The 19942-nt window shown below is 45.8% G+C and overlaps 2 protein-coding genes across 3 annotated transcripts; one reads left to right on the forward strand and one right to left on the reverse strand.

Annotated features, from left to right (window-relative positions):
* Positions 1 to 261: 261 nt before the first annotated feature.
* On the reverse strand, positions 262 to 11104 carry top2a (DNA topoisomerase II alpha). 2 transcript variants are annotated; one of them, XM_086099190.1, is made up of 35 exons: positions 10781 to 11104; positions 10123 to 10272; positions 9962 to 10052; positions 9812 to 9875; positions 9534 to 9679; positions 9061 to 9158; positions 8767 to 8979; positions 8453 to 8626; positions 8179 to 8280; positions 7870 to 8007; positions 7653 to 7791; positions 7425 to 7582; positions 7051 to 7176; positions 6854 to 6964; positions 6642 to 6747; positions 6398 to 6507; positions 6205 to 6297; positions 6004 to 6118; positions 5800 to 5921; positions 5431 to 5579; positions 5123 to 5354; positions 4912 to 5046; positions 4263 to 4463; positions 3987 to 4182; positions 3828 to 3919; positions 3596 to 3742; positions 3424 to 3507; positions 3121 to 3330; positions 2937 to 3036; positions 2633 to 2791; positions 1581 to 1740; positions 1152 to 1210; positions 942 to 1040; positions 650 to 867; positions 262 to 538 (listed from the first exon to the last, which is right to left on the reverse strand). In XM_086099190.1, the coding sequence occupies exons 1-35, from the start codon at positions 10796 to 10798 to the stop codon at positions 395 to 397; spliced, it is 4659 nt and encodes a 1552-aa protein (XP_085955316.1). In that variant the 5' UTR covers positions 10799 to 11104; the 3' UTR covers positions 262 to 394. The 2 variants fall into 2 exon arrangements, with proteins under 2 accessions (XP_085955316.1, XP_085955315.1); XM_086099189.1 differs by having other exon boundaries at positions 942 to 1043; positions 10781 to 11103.
* Positions 11105 to 14069: 2965 nt separating this feature from the next.
* On the forward strand, positions 14070 to 18893 carry lrrc3ca (leucine rich repeat containing 3Ca). Its single transcript, XM_086138800.1, has 2 exons — positions 14070 to 14445; positions 16779 to 18893. Exon 2 carries the CDS (start codon positions 16829 to 16831, stop codon positions 17606 to 17608), a length of 780 nt encoding a protein of 259 aa, XP_085994926.1. The 5' UTR covers positions 14070 to 14445; positions 16779 to 16828; the 3' UTR covers positions 17609 to 18893.
* Positions 18894 to 19942: the final 1049 nt, after the last annotated feature.

Below are 19942 nucleotides of genomic sequence, written 5' to 3' on the forward strand. Positions count from 1 at the left end.
ACAACACTGGTGGTTACATGCAATGGTCTTTCATTTTACATTAATTTGACAGTAAACAGAATGGCATTCAACTGCTTCAAACACCTTCTTGCCCCCACCCCCAAAAAAAATTCAGGTAATACATACCTTTCAGCACCTCGGTACTGGGGTTTTGGGTGAAATTCCTGGAATAACTTTTATGACATGCATAACAGACATTTTCATCAGACCAGCTTGCCACTTATTCAACTCAAGCATGCGAGGAAGAAACCAACTATCAAATCAATACAAACATGAACTTTATTTGAGAAACAGTGGTCAAAGAACAACAATGAAATATTTACAGTTGGGTACATTCAAAACAAAAACAAGTTTTAAACCCAGGAAGAACTAAATACAAAATGTGAACACTGGTTTAGTCCGAATCAGAGTCAAGGTTGTAGCAAACAGGCTTCCTGGCTCTCCTCGGTTTGGCCTGTGCTACCACAGCTTTCGGAGCTGCAGATTCCTTGTCAGAAATCTGGAAGCTTTCATCATCACTCCACTTACTTCCTTTTTTCTATAAAGAGAGAAAGCGTCAACATGCACAAGACACTACCCCGCACCCTTCCCCCCAAAAAAAATAAATTAAAAAAAAAATAAAAAAAAAACACCCAAATTAAACACAAACCTTGGCTCCAGTGGATGTTTTGGACATAATGCGCGACATGAGGTCCCCTGAGTCACTGTCAGAGTCGTCACTCATCACTTGTTTGCTTTTGGGGGCGGGCTTCGGCTTCTGTACTTTAGCCTCGCCCTTAGAGTCAAACGAGGGAATACTCTTGGACATGGCACTTGATGAAGGTTTGGGTTTGGACAGAGCATCCACGATGGATGGCTGCTTCACATCTGAAACAACAATTTAAGACCGTGATCGATGAGACGTTCAAAAGCGTTTTAGCGTTCATGGGGAGTCTTACAACCTGCAGCTTTCTTGGATGCGACAGCTTTCTTTGGAGCAGCCCGTTTGGTCTTAGGCTGAACCAAAGCCGCTGGGGCAACCTCCTGTTTGTCAGACTGAGCTGCTAACGATCCATAAAGGAAAAAAAAAAATGTGGGAGACATCAAAACTTCCAGATGTGCATTTGTCAGGCTTACTGCACAAAAGAGCCAAAGACATTACCGGTACTTACAGCTCAATTTGCTTCCAAGTTGTTTATGAGCTGTTGGTTTAGCCTTTGTCACTTTCTTCCTGTGAAAGATACTTTTTTTTAAAATATGTTGGTATTGGACACAAAAATTAAAAAAAGACAACCAATTTTTATACAGTGAAAGTTCCATTTTTTTAATATGTTGGTATTAGCTGCCCATCTTCAAAACTCTCTTGTATTCTTTGGCATTCGACTCAGCATGACTCAGATTTGTTCTTGGTTTTACTGTTTGGTGCTTTCTACCGTCTTTATCACCGATTTGTTTTACTGTTTATTGTATATGTTAAATTGCTCCATGTACAGCACTTTGTATGCAGCAATGACTGTTTGAAAGTGCTCTATAAATACAGTTGACTTGACTTAGATTAAAAAAAAAAAGACAGCGACCACTTTCTATCGGGTCATACTCACACAGGCTCTGGTGCTTTGGGAGAATCCAGGTCACTGTCCGAGTCAGGGACAAAGCTAGTATTGTCTTCGTCATCGCTGATGACAGCTTTTTGTTTTGTTTCACTCTTCACACAGCCATCAAACTCATCATCGCTATCAAACATGGAGTACTTGATGGCAACTGAAAAGAAACATATCGGATCCGGGGATTCAGTAATGCTGGTTGTTTGTGGCAATCGATGAGCGGAATCCCGCGGCTATCCACAAGAGCAACAGTTCTTAAAACGACGCCCATGCACCGGAACACAAAATAATTAGCAATAAAATATTAGCCGTGACCCATTGTCAAACCCTCTTTAACCCCACATTGTGGAAAAATACATTTAAATATGTAAATAAGTACCTGGGCTTGGATGTCTGGATTCTTAAGATACAAAAAAGTCCTCCCTACCTTCGCTTTGGCCCAAATGAAAGCTCAGTTGTTTGAGGCAACACCCGAATCTGACATTTCTTCCTCTCATCAGTTGTACAGGTACGGCAAGGCAACTTAGATAAAATAGTTGCAGCTTGAAGGCGCATAAAGCAAAAGTTTCCAACATGCCAATAAATCACTTTTTTAAGACACGTTTTCCCCGTAAATGCCTTTCACTAGTTTGACTTGTCATATGCAAAACGATGTGAACATGATTCGCCATTTCAAAGTGTGAATTAGTCACACGTGGCCTTTTTTTCTAAAATAATGAGAGTGGTAGGAAAACTCCCAAGATGGTGAGGAATGACCAAAGTGCCAAGTGGGCAATGCCGATTGTCCTTTTCTAATCAAGCACTTCCGTTTGCAGTCATGCTCGAGGAAGCAGTGCACTTCAGCTAGCGGTGATGGATAAATATTAGTTTGTATTTTGATTAAGTTAGTTTTAGATGTTGATGGTTTGAGTTGAAATTGTGAAAGAAAGAAAGAAAGAAAAAAATCCGGTGCACATGACAAACAGCCTTCGGATTGTGATGGGGGGTCTTGGGCAGAAAGATTCTCCCCCTTGAGCCAAAAAGTCAGAGAACCCGTTTGCGGGACGGACCTTTACTTTTGCGTTGAATTCTTGGGGTAGCAACATCCTCGACCTCCATTTCACTTTCAGACCGACTGTCACTCTCCTCCTCCTCTGATGTCTCATTCTTTTTGGACTTCTTGGCAACCGGCTTGAACTGAAGGGTGGTCTGCTTGCCCAATTTTGATCCTGCAACCAAATGCAGTATTTGACAGTGTTCCAAATGAATGAGTATCATCGTTGTCGTGGCTCTTGCTCTCCGCTTGTCGCAAACGGTATCCGATTCCAAGCATTTACTTTCACTTTTCTTCTGTAGTAGAGCAGTCATGCCGACCTTTGCCTTGTGAGGCTGCTTTGGTCCTCTTTGTCAATCGTGCAGGCAGACCGTCTTCCCCCTCGCTGTCCCCAAATTCCATCTTCACAACATCTTCAGTCTGCAAATGCACAATTGAGAAACAATTGATTCAGAACGAGACCATCTTCCCCAAAGTCTCCCTTGTCTAAATAAGAAAACAGACCGTGACATTTCTGCCTCTCTTGCGTTCTCCTTTGAGGAGGTCGGCCTTCCTGCTCGCCTCGGCTTTCATGGCACTGGTGATGCGTGGGATGACACGGCGGCCCTGTGGCGTGGGCAGAGTTTCTGTTTTGACCGTCATCTTCACCGCTTTGCCTTTGGAAGTCTTTTTGACGGGCAATGCGGCATCCTCTTTCTCTTTGGCTTCAACGCGCTGGGGGGAGATCACAATGACCAGGTGTAATTCTAAGATTTGGAGGCAAATCCTCAACACAGCCAGCGGAAAAAAGAAAAGATGAGCGCCTACCTCCAGTTCTTCCATAAAGGCACCAAGATCGTCTTTCCACAAGTTAGATGGAGTCTTTTTCTTCAGTGCGTTCAACTCTGTCATCTGCAAAGTAATGGTGGCAAAAGGAAAGATCAGAAAAAGAGTAAACATATCAAAAAGAGCACACCGAGAGCAGATGTGAGTAGCTCACCTTAGCATCTCTCTGCTTGCAGAGCTCCTCCTTCTTCTCCTTGGTCAGGAACCACATGGGCATGCTGAGCAGGTAGTTGTAGTCGGGCCCACTCGTGTCCTCCTCCTCCGGGGCTTCCTCCTGATCCTCCTCCGCTTGCTCCGCATTCTAATGATCACACGGGAAATTGAGTGCAGGTGGCTGCTGACTGAATGGAAATGAGACGGAAAGAATTCCCTTCCCGAGGCCGTACCTTGTCTTCCGCCTGTTTCCAGGCTTTGACTGGGTCCGAGTCATAACCCATCTGCTGCAGCATGCGAATCAGTTCCTTCTTTGGTTTGTTCTCTATATGAAGACACTTAATATGAGCAAACCCAAACTCAAGTCACAGCATGCTCTAACTGCCACTTACCAATGACCAGGGCGCCCTGGATTTTCTCCAGGATGAAACGGGCCTGGTTGGTGAGCTTGGCACTCTCTGCACCCAACATGCCCAAGAGCCAGGCCTTTCTCAGGTTGTAGTAATTCAACCTCAAGTCAAAGAAGTCTTTGAGAATGTCCTGCGCGGAGTCGTACTTCTTCAGGCTGCCCACGTGGTCAAACAGAACCTGAAAGCGCCACAAGTCTAAAGGTGCTACATCCACAAAGGAATTCTTGCAGTCTCATGATAGCGACTTGCTGAATGTACCATGGAATTGCAAGTGAGAGGATTCTGCAGCTTGAAGACTTTATGGAGTCCCATGGCCTCTACCTCCCGCAGCTTGTCCTCGGTCATCTTGATCAGAAAACGCACAGTGGTGTCAGTGTGGTATTCCTTGTAGTCTGTGATCAGAGCCGGAACCTTCTCGGTGCCGTTCAGCATCGGCTCCAGAACGTTCTCCTTGTATGTCTGGAAGAGAGATGACACGGCAATGTTGTGATCCAAGTGAGCAACAAATTCAATTTTATTTACGAGCCTCTCCGTTGTCGACACAACGTTAGGAATACCTCAACATTTAAACGGGATAATGCAATCTCTTATGCGGCAAGTAAATCCCAGGCTGATATGTACCTCGGTTTTGAAGCTCATCTTTTATTTTTAAGAAAAATGCGTTGTAAATAGGTTGCATGAGAAATATGTGATTTAAAAAAAATGCAATGCCCCTACATTTAATTATTGTCATGTACTGTATATTTTTAAAATCTGTCCAACTTTTGCAGACAAAAATCAAATCATTCAGAGGGCTGCATTTGGCCTGTGGAACTTCAACTTTACAGCGGTGTATTAAAATATTGTGTACCTCCATCTTGTGCCATCGAGTTTGTGATAGTGGTCTCAAGATTAGATTGCAACTAACCTGTGTCCAGGTTTTGACGGGCAACTCGGAGATCTCAATGGTGGTTGAGTCAATGATTGCCAGCTCTCCACAGACCACGTACTGGTTGTCTATCAGATGATCAATGGTACCTTTGAAGCCTTTATAGTTCGGGAGCTTCGAGAAGACAAAACCAATGAGCATCGCCTTCACTCTTGGTCCACCTTTAAAGACCCGAATAGAAGGGCCTCACCATGGGTAGCATCTCCTCTCCGTTCAGCAAGCGTGTAATATTGGCGACGATCTCTCGGATGTCATAGTTGGGGATTCTGCTGGCCCAGCCTGTGCCAATACCGTCAGAGCCGTTGATCAGAACGGTGGGAATGATGGGTATATACCACTCGGGTTCCACACGCTGGTTGTCGTCATAATTGTTCCTCAGCAGATTATCGTCAGTGGGTGGGAAAAGAAGGCGGGCCAGGGGGCTGAAGAGTTGGGAGACATTGAGCGACCGCGGATTCATTGAGCGACTTTTCAAAAAGGTAAACGTCGACTGCTGACCTGAGCATGGTGAAAATGTAACGGGGGCTGGCAGAGTCCTTGCCACCGTGCAGCCTTGTTCCAAACTGGCCAAGAGGCTGCAACAAGTTCAAGTTGTTGCTTCCCACAAAGTTCTGGGCTAATCCAATAATGGTCATCATCAGAGAAGTCTGGAAATCAACGGGTTTTGTTGTGTGAAACGTCTTAGTTCCCCACTACCTTTGTTGTTGTTTTTTAATGACCCATTGTGACAACAATTATGCTAAAACAAACCCAATGCTGGCCAAAGACATTTGTAGAGTACTGTACAGACAAACATGGGTCCTCTGTATGCAGACACACGGAACCAAAATTCAGAAAAGGACAGTCATGAGCAAATGCGACAGTCACCTCCCCATGATGATACGCTGACATCTCAGCCACAGAACCAGCCAACTGGGCCACCTTCACTTCCCGCTTGTCATTTCTCTTGAAGCAGCAGAACAGTACCTTCCTCTGGCCAGGCTTCAGCCCTGTCACAAAGCAAATCAAATACATTCATCAGAGCCGTTTGCAAACTTAACGGTGTTTCTGAAACTGGCTGCATTAACATACCATCCACCAGGCAGGGAATGGACCTCTCGTTGTCAGAGTGGGAGAAGAGTACCAGCTCCTTGTTGACAAAGTCATCGTAGGAGAGATGCGTTGTGGACTGGCCGTACAGATACTCCTGCGGACACAGAGCAACCCGGTAACTTCAGAGTCTTCACCAATCAGTCCATGAAATAAAAACATTTAAATGACACGGTGGTCAACCTCGGGCAGGTTGTGCTCCTTCCGGTGGCGTCTATTGATCATGAAATTGGTGAGCCACTCTTTGCGTTCGTCCACTTTTTTCTTGCTAAAGGCCTAGCACAAAGAGGACGGACAGTAGATTCGATTGATCCTCCCTTCCAAAAAAATCACCTCAAGCAATAACAATGCCACGATGCAAACAGATGTGACTTACAAGGGTGATGGCTTCGTCGTCTTCTGGCCCAGAGTATTTGAATGGAATACGGTGTCTCTGCATGTCACAGAAATACTCCTTGGCCTCCTGCGACGTGCTAGTTCCCAAACCTGATTGGACAGAAACGGAGCAGACGGCCGATGAGAAAGAGCGGCAGAATGCAGAACAAAAACCGTGACGTAGGTCAGGCATAGAGAGAAGCTTACTTGGCTGGTTTACTACCACACAGGGGTTTGTGACAAACCTTTGTAGTATTTGATTTTCCAAGATTTGTAGTTGGACTGGCGCTCCTTCCATTCATTGAACTCCGGGATACTGTAGAATGACAGCTGGGATTTCTTGTATGATGCCTGAAGGCAGGAAACATTACTGTATTTCATTCCCAAACACGATGCCATGAGAGATCATTAGATGTGCCGCAGGCTTCTATGCTTTGGGCACCGCGTGGCGACATACTTTGATGATTGGAGTGATGAACTCTTCCAGGAAGTTGTGGCGCAGCAACGACGGCCAGTTGTAGTGGATGAAATTGATCAACAAACCTTTAATGTGGGAGCCGTCTTGATCCTGTCACAAACGTTATGCGAGTCAAGATTAGTGACACTTGCGTGGGCTTGATGGGAAAAAAAGTGAGAGGAAGACTAAAAACAAACCTGATCCGTCATGATCATGATCTTGCCATAGCGCAAGGTCTTGAGGGAATCTGGGTCACTGTAGTTCTTTTTGTACTGCAGACCAAGGATCTTGATGATGTTGTTGATCTCAGCGTTCGCCATAATCTGCAAGAGAAGACATGCAAACCGATAAGAAGGCCTTCAAATGACACCAAAGATTGGGGGGCGGGGGGAGAAATCAAGTGGATCTGGAAACCGCCGATCTACCCATTGATGCACATGAACACCATAATGAGATTAAGCAGCATTTCCCATACGAGTGGTAACTCATGGGACACACGACGTGACTTGACACTGTACTCTGCGTAAAAGGCCGCAAATGCCTTTCAATCACAACAACAGCGAAGCCTGACCTGTTTGGGAGAGGCCTCTCGCACGTTGAGGATTTTTCCTCTCAGAGGGAAGACGCCATAGCGATCCCTGCCGACCACACCCAGGCCAGACACGGCCAGAGTCTTGGCCGAGTCTCCCTCAGTGAGGATCAACGTGCAACCGATGGAGTTCTTGCCACCTACCAGATTGACAAAGTGATTACAGGAGCTTCACTCCACGGCCAGAGTGTTGAATTGGAAAAACAGTACCTGCATCGTTGGCGTCATCCAGCTTGGGCATCCCTTTGATTTTGGTGCGTTTGACTGCCGAGCACTTCATGTTGAGCAGCAGCTGAGCTTTGAACTTCACCCAGTTCATCATACTTTCGACAATTCCGCAGCCGGTGGCCTGTTATGGAGATGAGTCGGCAAAGTGAAAGACGCTCAGAGAGGAAGAAGTGAGCGATGCCGGCCGGCCATGCTTTACCTGTTTAATGAACTTATCGCTGAGCTGGCACGTGGAGCCAAAGTTCTTATGTTGCAGAGTCATGTTCTCTTTGGTCTGAGAGTCAAACGTGGGGTTCTCAATCAGGCAGTTGACAAACAGCCACATGTGGTTTTTCACCTACAATGGGGATGGAAATAAGTCATGTGATCTCAACAGCAACATCACTGTCATCTTGAGGAGGTTGTCTTTTCTTTCCCAATATGCATGCCAAAAGAGTATTTTTGAAATACTTTACATGTTTTAACCTACTAAGGAATGCATATGGAGAGAGGATTTTATTTTTTTTACCTGGAATGGTTTGACCACCACACCAGCTTTGTTCTTTTTCTTCACAACATCAATGAGCTTGCTCACTACCTGATCGGCCACGTAATCGGCGTGCCTGCCGCCCTAATGAGCAGAGGACAAACATTAGCACCCAGTTGGCAAAAGGCCCGATAGCAGTCATTTGAATTGCTGGATTGACAACAAAATTATAGTGCCCCGCCCACTCTCGATTACCCTTGTAACGCATCTGAATAAGTGAATTGAGAGGGGCACCTAATCCGGTGTAAAAGTCTACCTTGGTTGTGGCAATGCTGTTGACAAAGCTGACTTGCTGGAAGCCCTTCTCGCTCATGGTGAGGCAAACCTCCCAGCGCCCATTGACAACCTCATGAACCACTGTCAGCTCATTCCCCGTCTCACTCACTTTGTCCTTGACATACAAGTTGACGTAACTGCGGAAATCTGTAACCTGAGGCGCACATTGAACAAGGAAACTTAATAAAGATGCAGCAGAAACATTCTCAATTGTACAAAACGTGACATTTGTTACATTCTGAATAAGGATATCTAACAATGATCAGAGGCACACAAGACAACATGTGAACTTACAGGAAGTCTTTTGCTGTTGAAGAACACGCGGACACCCTTGGTACATCCAGCGATGTCGTAGGCCCTCCTGGTCATCAGGGCCACCGTGTCTTTATCCAGGATGCTCATCTTAAACTTGGGCAGATCAGGCCGAAAGGTGATGCAGGTGAAATCCTCTCCATCAAAGGATTTGATGGTAGCTTCCCCGGTTCTGCCCATGTTGTCGTACCACGTCTGAAGAAAGAAAAGTACTGATGTGAAGTGACAGGTGAGGGAAAGATTCAGAGCAAAAGTTCTGCCATATTTGCTCAGTACCTGTCGAAAGGTCTTCTTTGATTCTCTACAGGCTGTCTCAACGGTGAACTTGGTGCTGAAGATGTTGCACAACTTGGCACCGTATCCATTACGCCCACCTATAAAGTAAGGTATAGACCACAGATGTCAAAATTGAGGCTCAGGTGCCAAATCCAGCACCGAAAAGCATTTTATTGGCCCACCGAAGCAAATTGTGTGTCTGAAATAAACATTGTTTCTCCAGGAGTTGGCACAATTTAAGAGTTTCAAACTTTAGTTGGTACCAGGAGAAATAAAAAAAATCCCAGAAGGGGGAAAAAAAAACACTAAAATGGTTTGGAATAATGCCATTTGCTTTTCCTGTAAGGGTGGTGGTGGGGAGGCATTAAACTGGATATTTTGTAATTTAAAAAAAATTAAGTTGGGTGATGATTTATTTTAGGGTCATGCTACCCAACCCCATATAGTAAAAGAATGTGCATGACATAGCTTACCAGTGACTTTCTTTTCACCGTCGTCATAGTTACTAGAGGTGAGGAGCTGTCCAAAGATGAGTGCAGGTACAAACACTTTCTCCACCTTGTGCTCCACCACTGGGATCCCCTTGCCATTATTCCATATGCTGATGGTGTTGTTTTCACTGAAAGGGGGAGGGGGAAAAAACATAAGCCACGATAAAAACTCATTTAGGTTATGTGAATTGTTCCACGATGTACATTCCCCTGCATATAACCTTCTCTGGGTAAACACCACTGAAGCATATCATACTCACACATCAATGTTGATTTTGATGGAGGACATACTATTATCTCTCTGCTTGTTGTCCGCAGCATTTACTGGGAGGAGGAAAGGGAATCCTTGCGTGAGACAACAAATAAAAGACTGTCATTTGGACTTAAGGCCGTTTCAGCCGTTTGCTTACCAAGGATCTCATCAAAAATCTTGTAAAGCCCCGGTACGAACGTTACATCCCGGCAGTTCATTCCAACATCTTCGTCATACACCCACATTTGCTGAGGAAAAAAATGGCAATGGGTGGGTTCTCATCCGTCTTGTAGATCCAGCTGGCGATTTGAGTCTTACCTGGGTGACAGTCTCTACTGAGCCGATGTAAGAATCAGGTCGGAGCAAAATGTGCTCCAACTGAGTCTTCTTCTGATAGATCCTCTCCACTGACATGCGGTTGGGATCCGTCTTAGTCTTCTCCAGTGACTGGTTCTCGAAGAAATTGATCTGTTGAGGACACAATTTTAAGTCTTTTGATTTGTTTTCAGTATTTCATATGCTCATAATTGTGTATTATACATTAAAATTGTAATCACAGGTAACCCCCCCCCCCCCCAATTCATTTTCGGTACAATTAGTATCTCATTGAATCATTGCAGGGTTGGTTACCATTTCCCATCATTTCCCACTGTACTTTGATGCTAATAATGATGGTGGTCCTTGATAGAAAATTACCCAACCGATTCCTGTCCTAAGTGAAACGCCATTTTGAGCGTTTGGGGGCGAACGCCATCTTGTAAACTGCTTCGTTGACCCCCACAAAAAATGCAAATTGTAGTTCAGCTTCGTACCAAGTTCATGCGAGAGCTCCCTATACTACCACTACGTTTGTTTTAACATATTAGTGACCTTTTTTCCCCGTATCAATAGTCACGTAACGTTGCTTGACAACTTTAGACTGCATGGTAGTTAACCCCAGGTTAACGTCCCAGTCCAGCAGCTCAGTGTCAGTTACCTTCAGTGGTTCAGCCATTTTCCCCTCCTTTATTCGACAGGGATATCCGGTCGGTGTTTACTGCGTTTAAAATGAACAATTTAAATCCTTGGACAATATACACAGGTACACGATAACAGAGGGAGCGTTACCGGAAAAGAACGGAGTTTAGTGAGTGCGACCCCCGTTTAAATATCAGAGCGTTTCAGGCGCCAGTTCACAACAGCCAATGGGTCATTGAGCACGTGACAAAATCATCCAATAAGATGGTCGTAATCAGCGTGAGGTTGTTCAATAGCCCAATCAGCGAGAGTATTGGCCCTTTCACCCCGCCCTTAGCACCCAATGGCCAATCGACTTCGCTTATTTTAAAAACACGGTTCAAACTTTTTCTTTTTTTTCAGTACTACTTTTTTGAAATTACAGTATTTTTTTAACATCTTCCAACAATGATCTGGCCCAACCGACTCTTTTAATTTACCATTTCGAATCTATCCAGTCACTACCAAACATGTCAAAGTTGTGTCGTATAATTGCAAATACAGTAGCTTCCCAAAACAAACAAAGTACCTAACAATTGTACTAAATATGTTGGGACGAGCGACCTCCTCCTCGTTTCCCCTCTAGCCATCTCTGTCACAGCAGAATGAAAATTATTCATCTCTGTGCAAGCAAGCAATCATGCAGGGGGTTTCTTGTGTGTATTGGGAGCGTGGTGCACTTTGACAGTCTGCCAGCAGTCAATGTAAATGGAATGATGCGCTTGCCTCTTCTCCTTATCTGTCCTCCTTGCAGGTCTCTCAGCTGACCTGGACATGGTTGTGAAAGCACTGTCTGTTTCAATGAATAACATTAGTAGTGCTTTGTAAGAGAATACTGGAGGATAGAAGTCTGTAAAATATCCAGCCATCCCCATCCATTAATTTTCTATCCTGCAAATTGTCGCTGTGCTGTGAAAAACAAACAACATACAGTATATGTGTGTGTGTGTGTGTGTGTGTGTGTATATATATATATATATATATATATATATAATACACACACACAGTATATGTACACACTTTTGCACATAAAAATAGAGACAAGGGAATGTATTTTTAAAAGACCAAGCCATTGTCAAAATGTAGTCTGTGTCAACATCTAATAGCCAGTCCCCTTTTGATAATTCATACCGTGTCCTTACTTTCCTCAAAGGTACAAAGCCTGACCTTTAAAATGAACTCAAATCCCCACGGCTATTGTGGTGAATATGCCTGAGAGACACAATATATGCATGACTTTGCAGTTCTTTAAAAAGGCCAGAGGGAACACAACTTTTATATTTAATGTGCTGGCAGGCGGTTGTGAGGTGGTGGAGCGATTTTGGTGAGGCACTGGTCCTGATTGCTCGTTGTGGATGAATATCACTAGAATGAGAAATAGCATAGATGCTACGCACTAAATCAAATTCAAAATCAGTACTGTACAATGTACACACAAAAGGAATGGGGATGGACACTTCTCAGTCTGCCGCTGTAATAGTAGTCATTTTTAGGCAGAGGATAAATAACATATGACCGTGAGTATTGTTATTGATCTGCATGGGTTGCCATAGTTGCAACATTTCCAACACATGAACATTCTCAACACTTTGAAAAGAGGGCAGCACCTATTATGACTGGCTGGGCTTGCTTTGGAAATAAATCCGTTTGATGCGCCCATCTCTTGCGTAAGACCCAGTCAAGACACGCTGGAAAATAAATAAATAAAGCTGGCTAATGTTTTCGCACAAACCCGGCGAGTGTTTGATCTTGTTCTGTGGACGGGGCATACACACGCCCGGGAGCGCTGGAGGAATGAAAAATGAGAATGAAGGAGAAAAATTCATCACGGCTTTTTCATCCAGCTCCACAGCAGTGCTTAGACACCGCGAGGGACTCTTATATGCAAATCCCCCTTGCAAGGATTACTGTCATCTCACAGGTACGGCCTTTATCAAGAGTGCAGACTGGAGCAGAAGCAATCTTAATGAAGCTCAATTAATTGACTTACTTCCAAGTGCAGCTGATCCGAACTCATCCGAACTGCTGTCTCATTGTCAGATTTTCTTGTCAACGAAGAGCGGGAATGCTGAGAGCGAATCATGTCTGGAGTGACCCGTACAAATGGACACATTTCATAATCGGCATCTTCGGTGAGCAGAATGTATGTTTTGGCTGGCAGTACAGGGTGTACCCCCGCCTCTCGCCCAAAGTCAATTGATGAACAGAAAATCAAAACCGTTCTTTAAATAGGTTTTTAGATGCCACGGTTTGATCGTGGAATGACTTCACTGTAACTCTCCGTACTCTCTAACTGCCAGAGAGAGTCCAGCCGGATCTTTAATGGTGTTCGTAAATGTCTTCTTGGCAATTAAACTTGATTAAAATACCCAACGGTAAAAGGGAGTCGAACAAACTGACAACAAATCCACGAACCATGCTGTCAGCTCTTTGTTGCTGAGCACAACCAGCAAACTACCTTCAATTTTTGGACAAATGCCTAAATGGATAATAAATGCTGGCAATATTATTTTGAGAAGGCATTCATAATTGTACACAAAGTACAACGTGGCACTTCATCATCCGCATTATGTCATTCCGGAGCAGCAGGAGGACGGGAGGAACCCGACGTATTGATTTTAATTCCATTACAACCTTATGAGTGGCTGCTTGGCAGACTCCAGGGTCAGCAGAGCTGTTTTAGTGCAATCGATCGGCTTTCCTCATCAAGGGTGTGGACACGACCTGCAGAACCTCAGGACCTGACCGCGACAAGACCACAATTCAAGTTTATTGTTCAATGAGACTTTTCAGACACTTGTATTCTATTTGGCAAAGGCCCTTTTATCAACCGGGCTGTGAAACAACAACGGCTTTGGATTGTTGACTAGCATTCGTTTGCCGTAGGTCTCCTTGTTTTATGAACCGTCTGCTGAGCACCCCAAGGTGGACCGCACTAATCATCCAAAGTCGACTGTGAGAGATTCCAGCTCATTTGAGACCGTGATAAAGGAGACTTGATGAACGGCCAGAAAAATGTATACTGTACTCTTCCTTTCCTTAAGTACAGCAAGTAGACGCTGACCTGCAAAATGCTTGTTTACGGACGAGACCAAAACGTGGAGCAGATTCCGGATTACTGTCGTTAAGATACATTTTACGGCCACGCTTGAACAGAAGTCCGGGAGAAACGACGCCGTTGCAAGGGAAGTCAGCTCACCTTCAAATCGCAAGGGTTCCACAGGGGGCGTGGCCTTCGCTGTGAGGCCACCTGCTGCGTGCACGCGAGCTGCCGGCCAGCAGACCGACCGAGACGATCCGTCCCAGAATCGCCGTGAAAGTCACGTCGTCACACCAGCGAGGGAAGCCCTCGAGAAGCCTCCGGGGGAGCAGGGTGGAGGCGTTCGTGCTGCGTGCGCGTTGACGTATTTGCATCGCACCCATGTTGGACGTGCCCCTCTCCCGGGCGCCTCCCAGCCCGAGCGCACAGGCGCCAGCTAACGTGTTGCCTCCTCTGGTTGCGTGGAAACTAAACGGGCGAGCCTTGAACTGCTGTGGAAGCATCTGCGGCGGAAAGCAACAGACAGCAAGTTGAATCTGCTTCGTGGTGTCGGAACACTGAAAGATGCGGTGGATCATGACGATGGGGGAAAGAGCGCCACAAAGGTTAGTGTATTGGACACATCAATATTTTGTTTTTTAAATAATCATACGTACCACATGCATGACGAGTTCATCATGAATTCTATTTTTCTCCAGACAAATATAGACCAGCATGTCCACATAGGTTTTGTTCAATTATATCTTTCAATTAATTTCCCTTTAGTGTTGCATTATGGGTAGGAACCGCAGTTAGTTGAAATGAATTATGCTCATTTGGCATTGACTGCTTGAAGTGGACACACGACAACAAGTGACGGATCAGCCGCATCGTCAATCATCGGCATCTATATTTTATCAGACTATGTGAACACTTGCGTGAGACGGCGTGGGACACAATCGAAATGTTGCCATGCATCCCCGGTTCAAATCAGTGGAAATTGAAGCTGGCGTCCAATGAGGGCTTTGCGAGTGGATGGAGCTAAGAGCTCGAAAACAACATTACTGCCTGGCTTGATCAAATCTGATCATGTCAAGGCTCGGTCTGCCGCCATCCCCATTGATAAACAACCGGCAGCTGATTCAGGCTCTCATGCCCTGGAAAACACCATGCGCCGGCTCTCTACACGATGCAACTTTAGGGTGCAAATATATATATATATATATATATATATATATCAGAGGATTAAGAAAAAAAAAAATATATATATATCTATATATGTGTGTATATATATATATATATATATATATATATATATATATATACACACGCACACACACACACACACACACACACACACACAGTATATATATATAAAAAAAAAACACAAAATAGGAGGAGAAAGAACTTACCAAATGCCAAAAATGCCCCCAGGCACTATTTCTAGCACTGTAGTCAAACCGTTTCCAAATTTATTTATTCATTATTTTTGGGGCTGTCCTGACACATTTTCAAGTTGTGCCAATTAAGACCAGACTATTGGAATTGTGTCGCTTGAGCCACTCAAAACTGAGCCTCAACTCAAGTTGACCGCGGTGCAGATCGTCTGCGTGGACCTCGACGGCAAGAGCTGCATCAGCGGTTCTCAAATTGTTAAACGGCGGACGGGTGTTAGTTGAATTGGAAGTGGTGGATTTTGTTGGCGGGAAGCCTTTGTGCTCCTCACGCGGGACACAGTATCGCTACCCACCATTGCCACCGCACTGCCCGCTACCCCACCTCACGAAACGCTATTTGATACTCGCAGAGAGATCGATGACATTTTTTTAATCTTTGTAAGTGGATTGGTGCTCATTGACCGTACATTTTGAAGGAATTAAAGACGCCTGGGTGAGCTGTGGCGCCCTCGGACGAGACGGGCCTGCACATTGTATGGTTGGTCTCGGTTTCCCCTCACTGGAGTTCTTTGGATGAGGGAAGGTTAGGCCGGGTGGACAGAGTCCAATTTCAAGAATGAAACAAAGAAAATGACACGTTGTCTATTTGAAACACACACATCATTATGCTTTACATGACAGCGTCGATCCTAACAAACAATGTAAAATGATAGCTCCGTGAGCGAACAGATAGCATCCGTGTCATGGATTGATAACTCTTAAAGCAGTGGAGCAACACGCAAACAGATAACAGTATTCCCAGGCGTATATTCTTTATCCTCTGCGGAAAAAACAACAAATATTCCTGCAACTTATTGCCCTCAGTTGGCCGAGGCGCAAACCAGAAGGAGCGGCAAAATGTCCACTGAACTGAAGCACGAAATGGAGTCGTTGAATTTCTCTGCATTCTATTCAATTGGCACGACCGTATTATCTGTCGTAGTCGAGTGATGTATGTTGACTGCAAACGTTTGAATAGTCGTGGAGATATTCCCATTTTTGCGTCGGCACAACTATCTTATTCTTATCCAAAAGATATGACATGGGATTGTCGGGTGGAAGGACAACTGTGTCAGCTCCTCTCAGTTTTGTGAGTTGTTTTGTCGGAATGCTATGTGCCTCTTCTGCTAAGTTAATGTCAGTCCGCATGTACCGAAATAGACAAAGTGCACGGCAGGGATGCCAATTAGAAAAGCGGCGCCATGGCACCCAAGGATTCTCTCGGGTTGTTTATTTTGCGCATTTTAAAAAAAGGGCCGTTTGATCCTTCCACTTCCCGGGAAAAGCAACGGGAGTCCAGTTGTTTCTCAGCTGCGATGAGGGCGCAGCACCCTGTCCACCCGTTCGGACTGTGGGAAAATTGAGCGGGGGCCCCAGTGGAGTGGGATTGGCCCAGTTTGTGAAGACACCGGTCTCAAAGTGGCGTTTTAAATCGGACGGTGATTTTAGGTCCTCCGATTGTTTGCTGACATGAAGCATGCTCGAGAGTTGCGAAAGCTGACGCGTTGTTTTGTATGCCTCAGGCTCGGCAGTTGCAGGGGCGATTGACGCGTGGCCTGGCCCCAACGCCGAAATGTCCATCGCGGTCGACTACGCGGTCACGTGTGTGCTGCCGCACAGCCTGGTGCTCATGACTTTCTGCTTCCACCACGCCGCCACCACTTGCTCCAAACACTGCTACTGCTCGGAGAGCGACGGCGGCGGCAAGACGGTGCGCTGCAGCAATCGGCAGCTGACCGCGATCCCGCAGGACATCCCCAACGACACGCGGCGAGTCTACCTGGACTTCAACCTCTTGACCTCTATCCCGGCCAACGCCTTCGCCGGCCTGTCGCACCTGGCGGAGCTGGACCTGTCGCACAACGACATTAGCCAGCTGCAGCCGGGCGCGTTCAGAGGCCTGAGCTCCTCGCTGCAGTTCCTTGACCTTTCCGCAAACAAGTTAGTCCATTTCACCGCGGACTCCTTTGAGGGCCTTCGGGCTCGGGCGAATTTAACCAACAATCCCTGGCATTGCGACTGCAACCTGCAGATGGCCATGCCCCGCGTGGACCTGGAGCCCGTGTCGCTGACCGGCATCGTGTGCCAGACTTCCGACCCGGAGGAAATGAGCGTTCGGGGACTGGCCTTCCTCTTGGAGCCCAACATCGACTTGTGCGTGGTGATGAAGAGGACTACAGACGTGGCCATGCTGGTGGTCATGTTTGGCTGGTTCACCATGGTCATCTCTTATCTGGTCTACTACGTCAGGGCCAACCAGGAGGACGCCCGCAGACATTTGGAGTACCTCAAGTCATTGCCTAGCAGGCAAGCAAAGTCTGAGGAGTCTTCTACCATCAGTACTGTTGTTTAGCCACCAGGCCGGTGTTGCCCAACCCTTCCGGAGCAAAGGCAAATACTTGACATCTGGAAACGCTTATTCCCCCTCTGAGCCAAAATGTCATTAAAAAAAACACATTGGGGCCATTCCACCAAAAAGAGTGATGTCTCTAAATACTTGATCCGTGTTTGAGGATGACTGCTGAAAAAATGTTTCAACTGAGACGATGTGGAGCTCTAAGGTTAAAAGGTTTTCAGAGCACGGCTAAAACGGCGCCAAGTCGGGCACGTCGAAGTCAGCACATTTGTTCTCTTTGGCGGCTACATGGCGCAATTGTGCAGTTCGCCGGCTCGCTATGCCGACACCTGACAACACCTGCTTTAGAGCGCCTCGTTGTTACGGCGCGGAAAAGCCCCGTGACATACTTAAACGTGGATACAAATGGCAGCGATTTTGGTGGAATGGCCCACAAACGTTGAAATCATCACCAACCACTCTGGTAGGCTACGTACCAGGAAAGGTAATCTCTTACTGATTGATGTGCTTTTTCAATTTCTCTCTCCAAATCATACAGACATCACAAATCATTTGTGACTCAAAGTTTACAAATGGAATTGAATGCGCAATATCTGGGAAGCGCAGCAATGTAAATCATCAGAGTGGCTCATATTATTTTCCCAGCTCAGTCATAACCGCCCGATTGTCACTTGTGCCTGCTCGGCTGTTTGAGTGGCAAATTAGAGGCGCCGGGCATCCGACTTCATCTTAACTGCCACATTGACCAAAAAGGAACAAAAAAAAAAAAAAGACAAAATCTCACCGAGTTGGCTGATTGAATGACAAACAAGGGACCGACAATTCTGCGAAGGGACAGGGGAAGCCGGACAGACGCCGAGGGAAAAATAAAACGTCACTTACGCATAATGAGACTTTAATGAGAATATTCATAAGCGAATGACTACTCTGTATTCAAGATAGAAGAACTATTAAAAAGATGCGCCTGAGGGTACCGCACTGTGGACGTACTCCCATCAGGATGGGGCCTCCTTGACTTTCAAGTGTAATAACTGAGCTAATTGTCAGCAATACGTTTCTTTGCATGAAAACTCAAGCTGATGCAATGCAGCCCGCATGAATTATTCACCTCTCGACTGCCCATTAGCACTTTTAGAAGGATGCGGTCGGATGCTTGATCGGGGAGTAAAAGCTGTAGCGTGTTTTGGGCCAACCTGGGTTATGATTGCATCTTGAAGCACCTTGTGATAGAGAGGATGCGATGCGAAAGGAAACTGCAATGCACAGTGGGCGATTGCGTCACCTTCACAACACGCGTCCGTACATTTTCATTAAAAAGATGTTTGGCTACTGATGTGTTTGTCTTCTTGCAAGTATACTGGGATGCATGAATAGCAGCTGTCAAAAGACAGAGTGTACAAATGAATATGAACTAGTCGAGAGACACCGGACCTGCTCGGCAGAATAAAAAATGCTCGTTGACAGTCTGGTCTTAGATAGCTTGGACGCGGTGCACTGGTGTTGGTGTTACACCTGCAGGTGCACGCACGAGTGGGAGCGGGGGGAGATAAGGTGACGTGTTAAACGGTGGGTAGGGAGGCCCTCTTCGCGGATTGGGTTCCAGGTGAAATTGCTTCCAGCCACCTTTGTGACACGAGGCGAGCATTAATGCACAGGCTGATGGACTGTGTATTCAGTGGGACGCTGTGCATTGTGGGCTGCGAGGCGGGAGCTGATCCAGTGTCACTTAATTGGTCCGAAAATGATCACTTAGTTACTAGAAATAATACATGTTGTATTCCACTAAACAGGCCCAGATTTCACAGAAAGTCCATTTGTGAAGAAGAAGAGACGAGATCATGATTATTTTGGTTTGGTGTCCACCCTCCTCTATTTATAGCTGATAGGCACCGGGCCCTGCTGTTCTGTAATACAGTATACATTACACCCCCCCCCCCCCCCCCCGCCAGCCAAGGGATCAGTTGAGGTTTAGCGTGCAGTACACACTTTTCCACGAGATGGCCCCCTTGCACCAGTCAGGCCTTTTCATTTATTTTCCTTTGTTCCAGACTTTGACAATCACTTGAGAGTGGCCCGCTGCCCATACGGTTGTCCAACCACCCTCAAAAACAGCCCACCCTTCCATGACTTTCTTTGAACGAGAGGCCCTTTGGAAAGCACATGTACACACTTCATGTTAAGATGGTACAGCCTGTATTTAACGGTGAGGCGTGCGTATCACCCACAGTGAGCTGGGATTGGCTCCGGCACACCCTAATTAGGCGCTACACAAAATTGATGGCTGGAATTTATTCTAGCGGGATGTAGAAAACTGGCATTACTTATCAGAAC

Source organism: Hippocampus guttulatus, chromosome 19, assembly GCF_054856545.1.
Source record: "Hippocampus guttulatus isolate MCC_2025c chromosome 19, RoL_Hgut_1.0, whole genome shotgun sequence".
NCBI lineage: Eukaryota > Metazoa > Chordata > Actinopteri > Syngnathiformes > Syngnathidae > Hippocampus > Hippocampus guttulatus.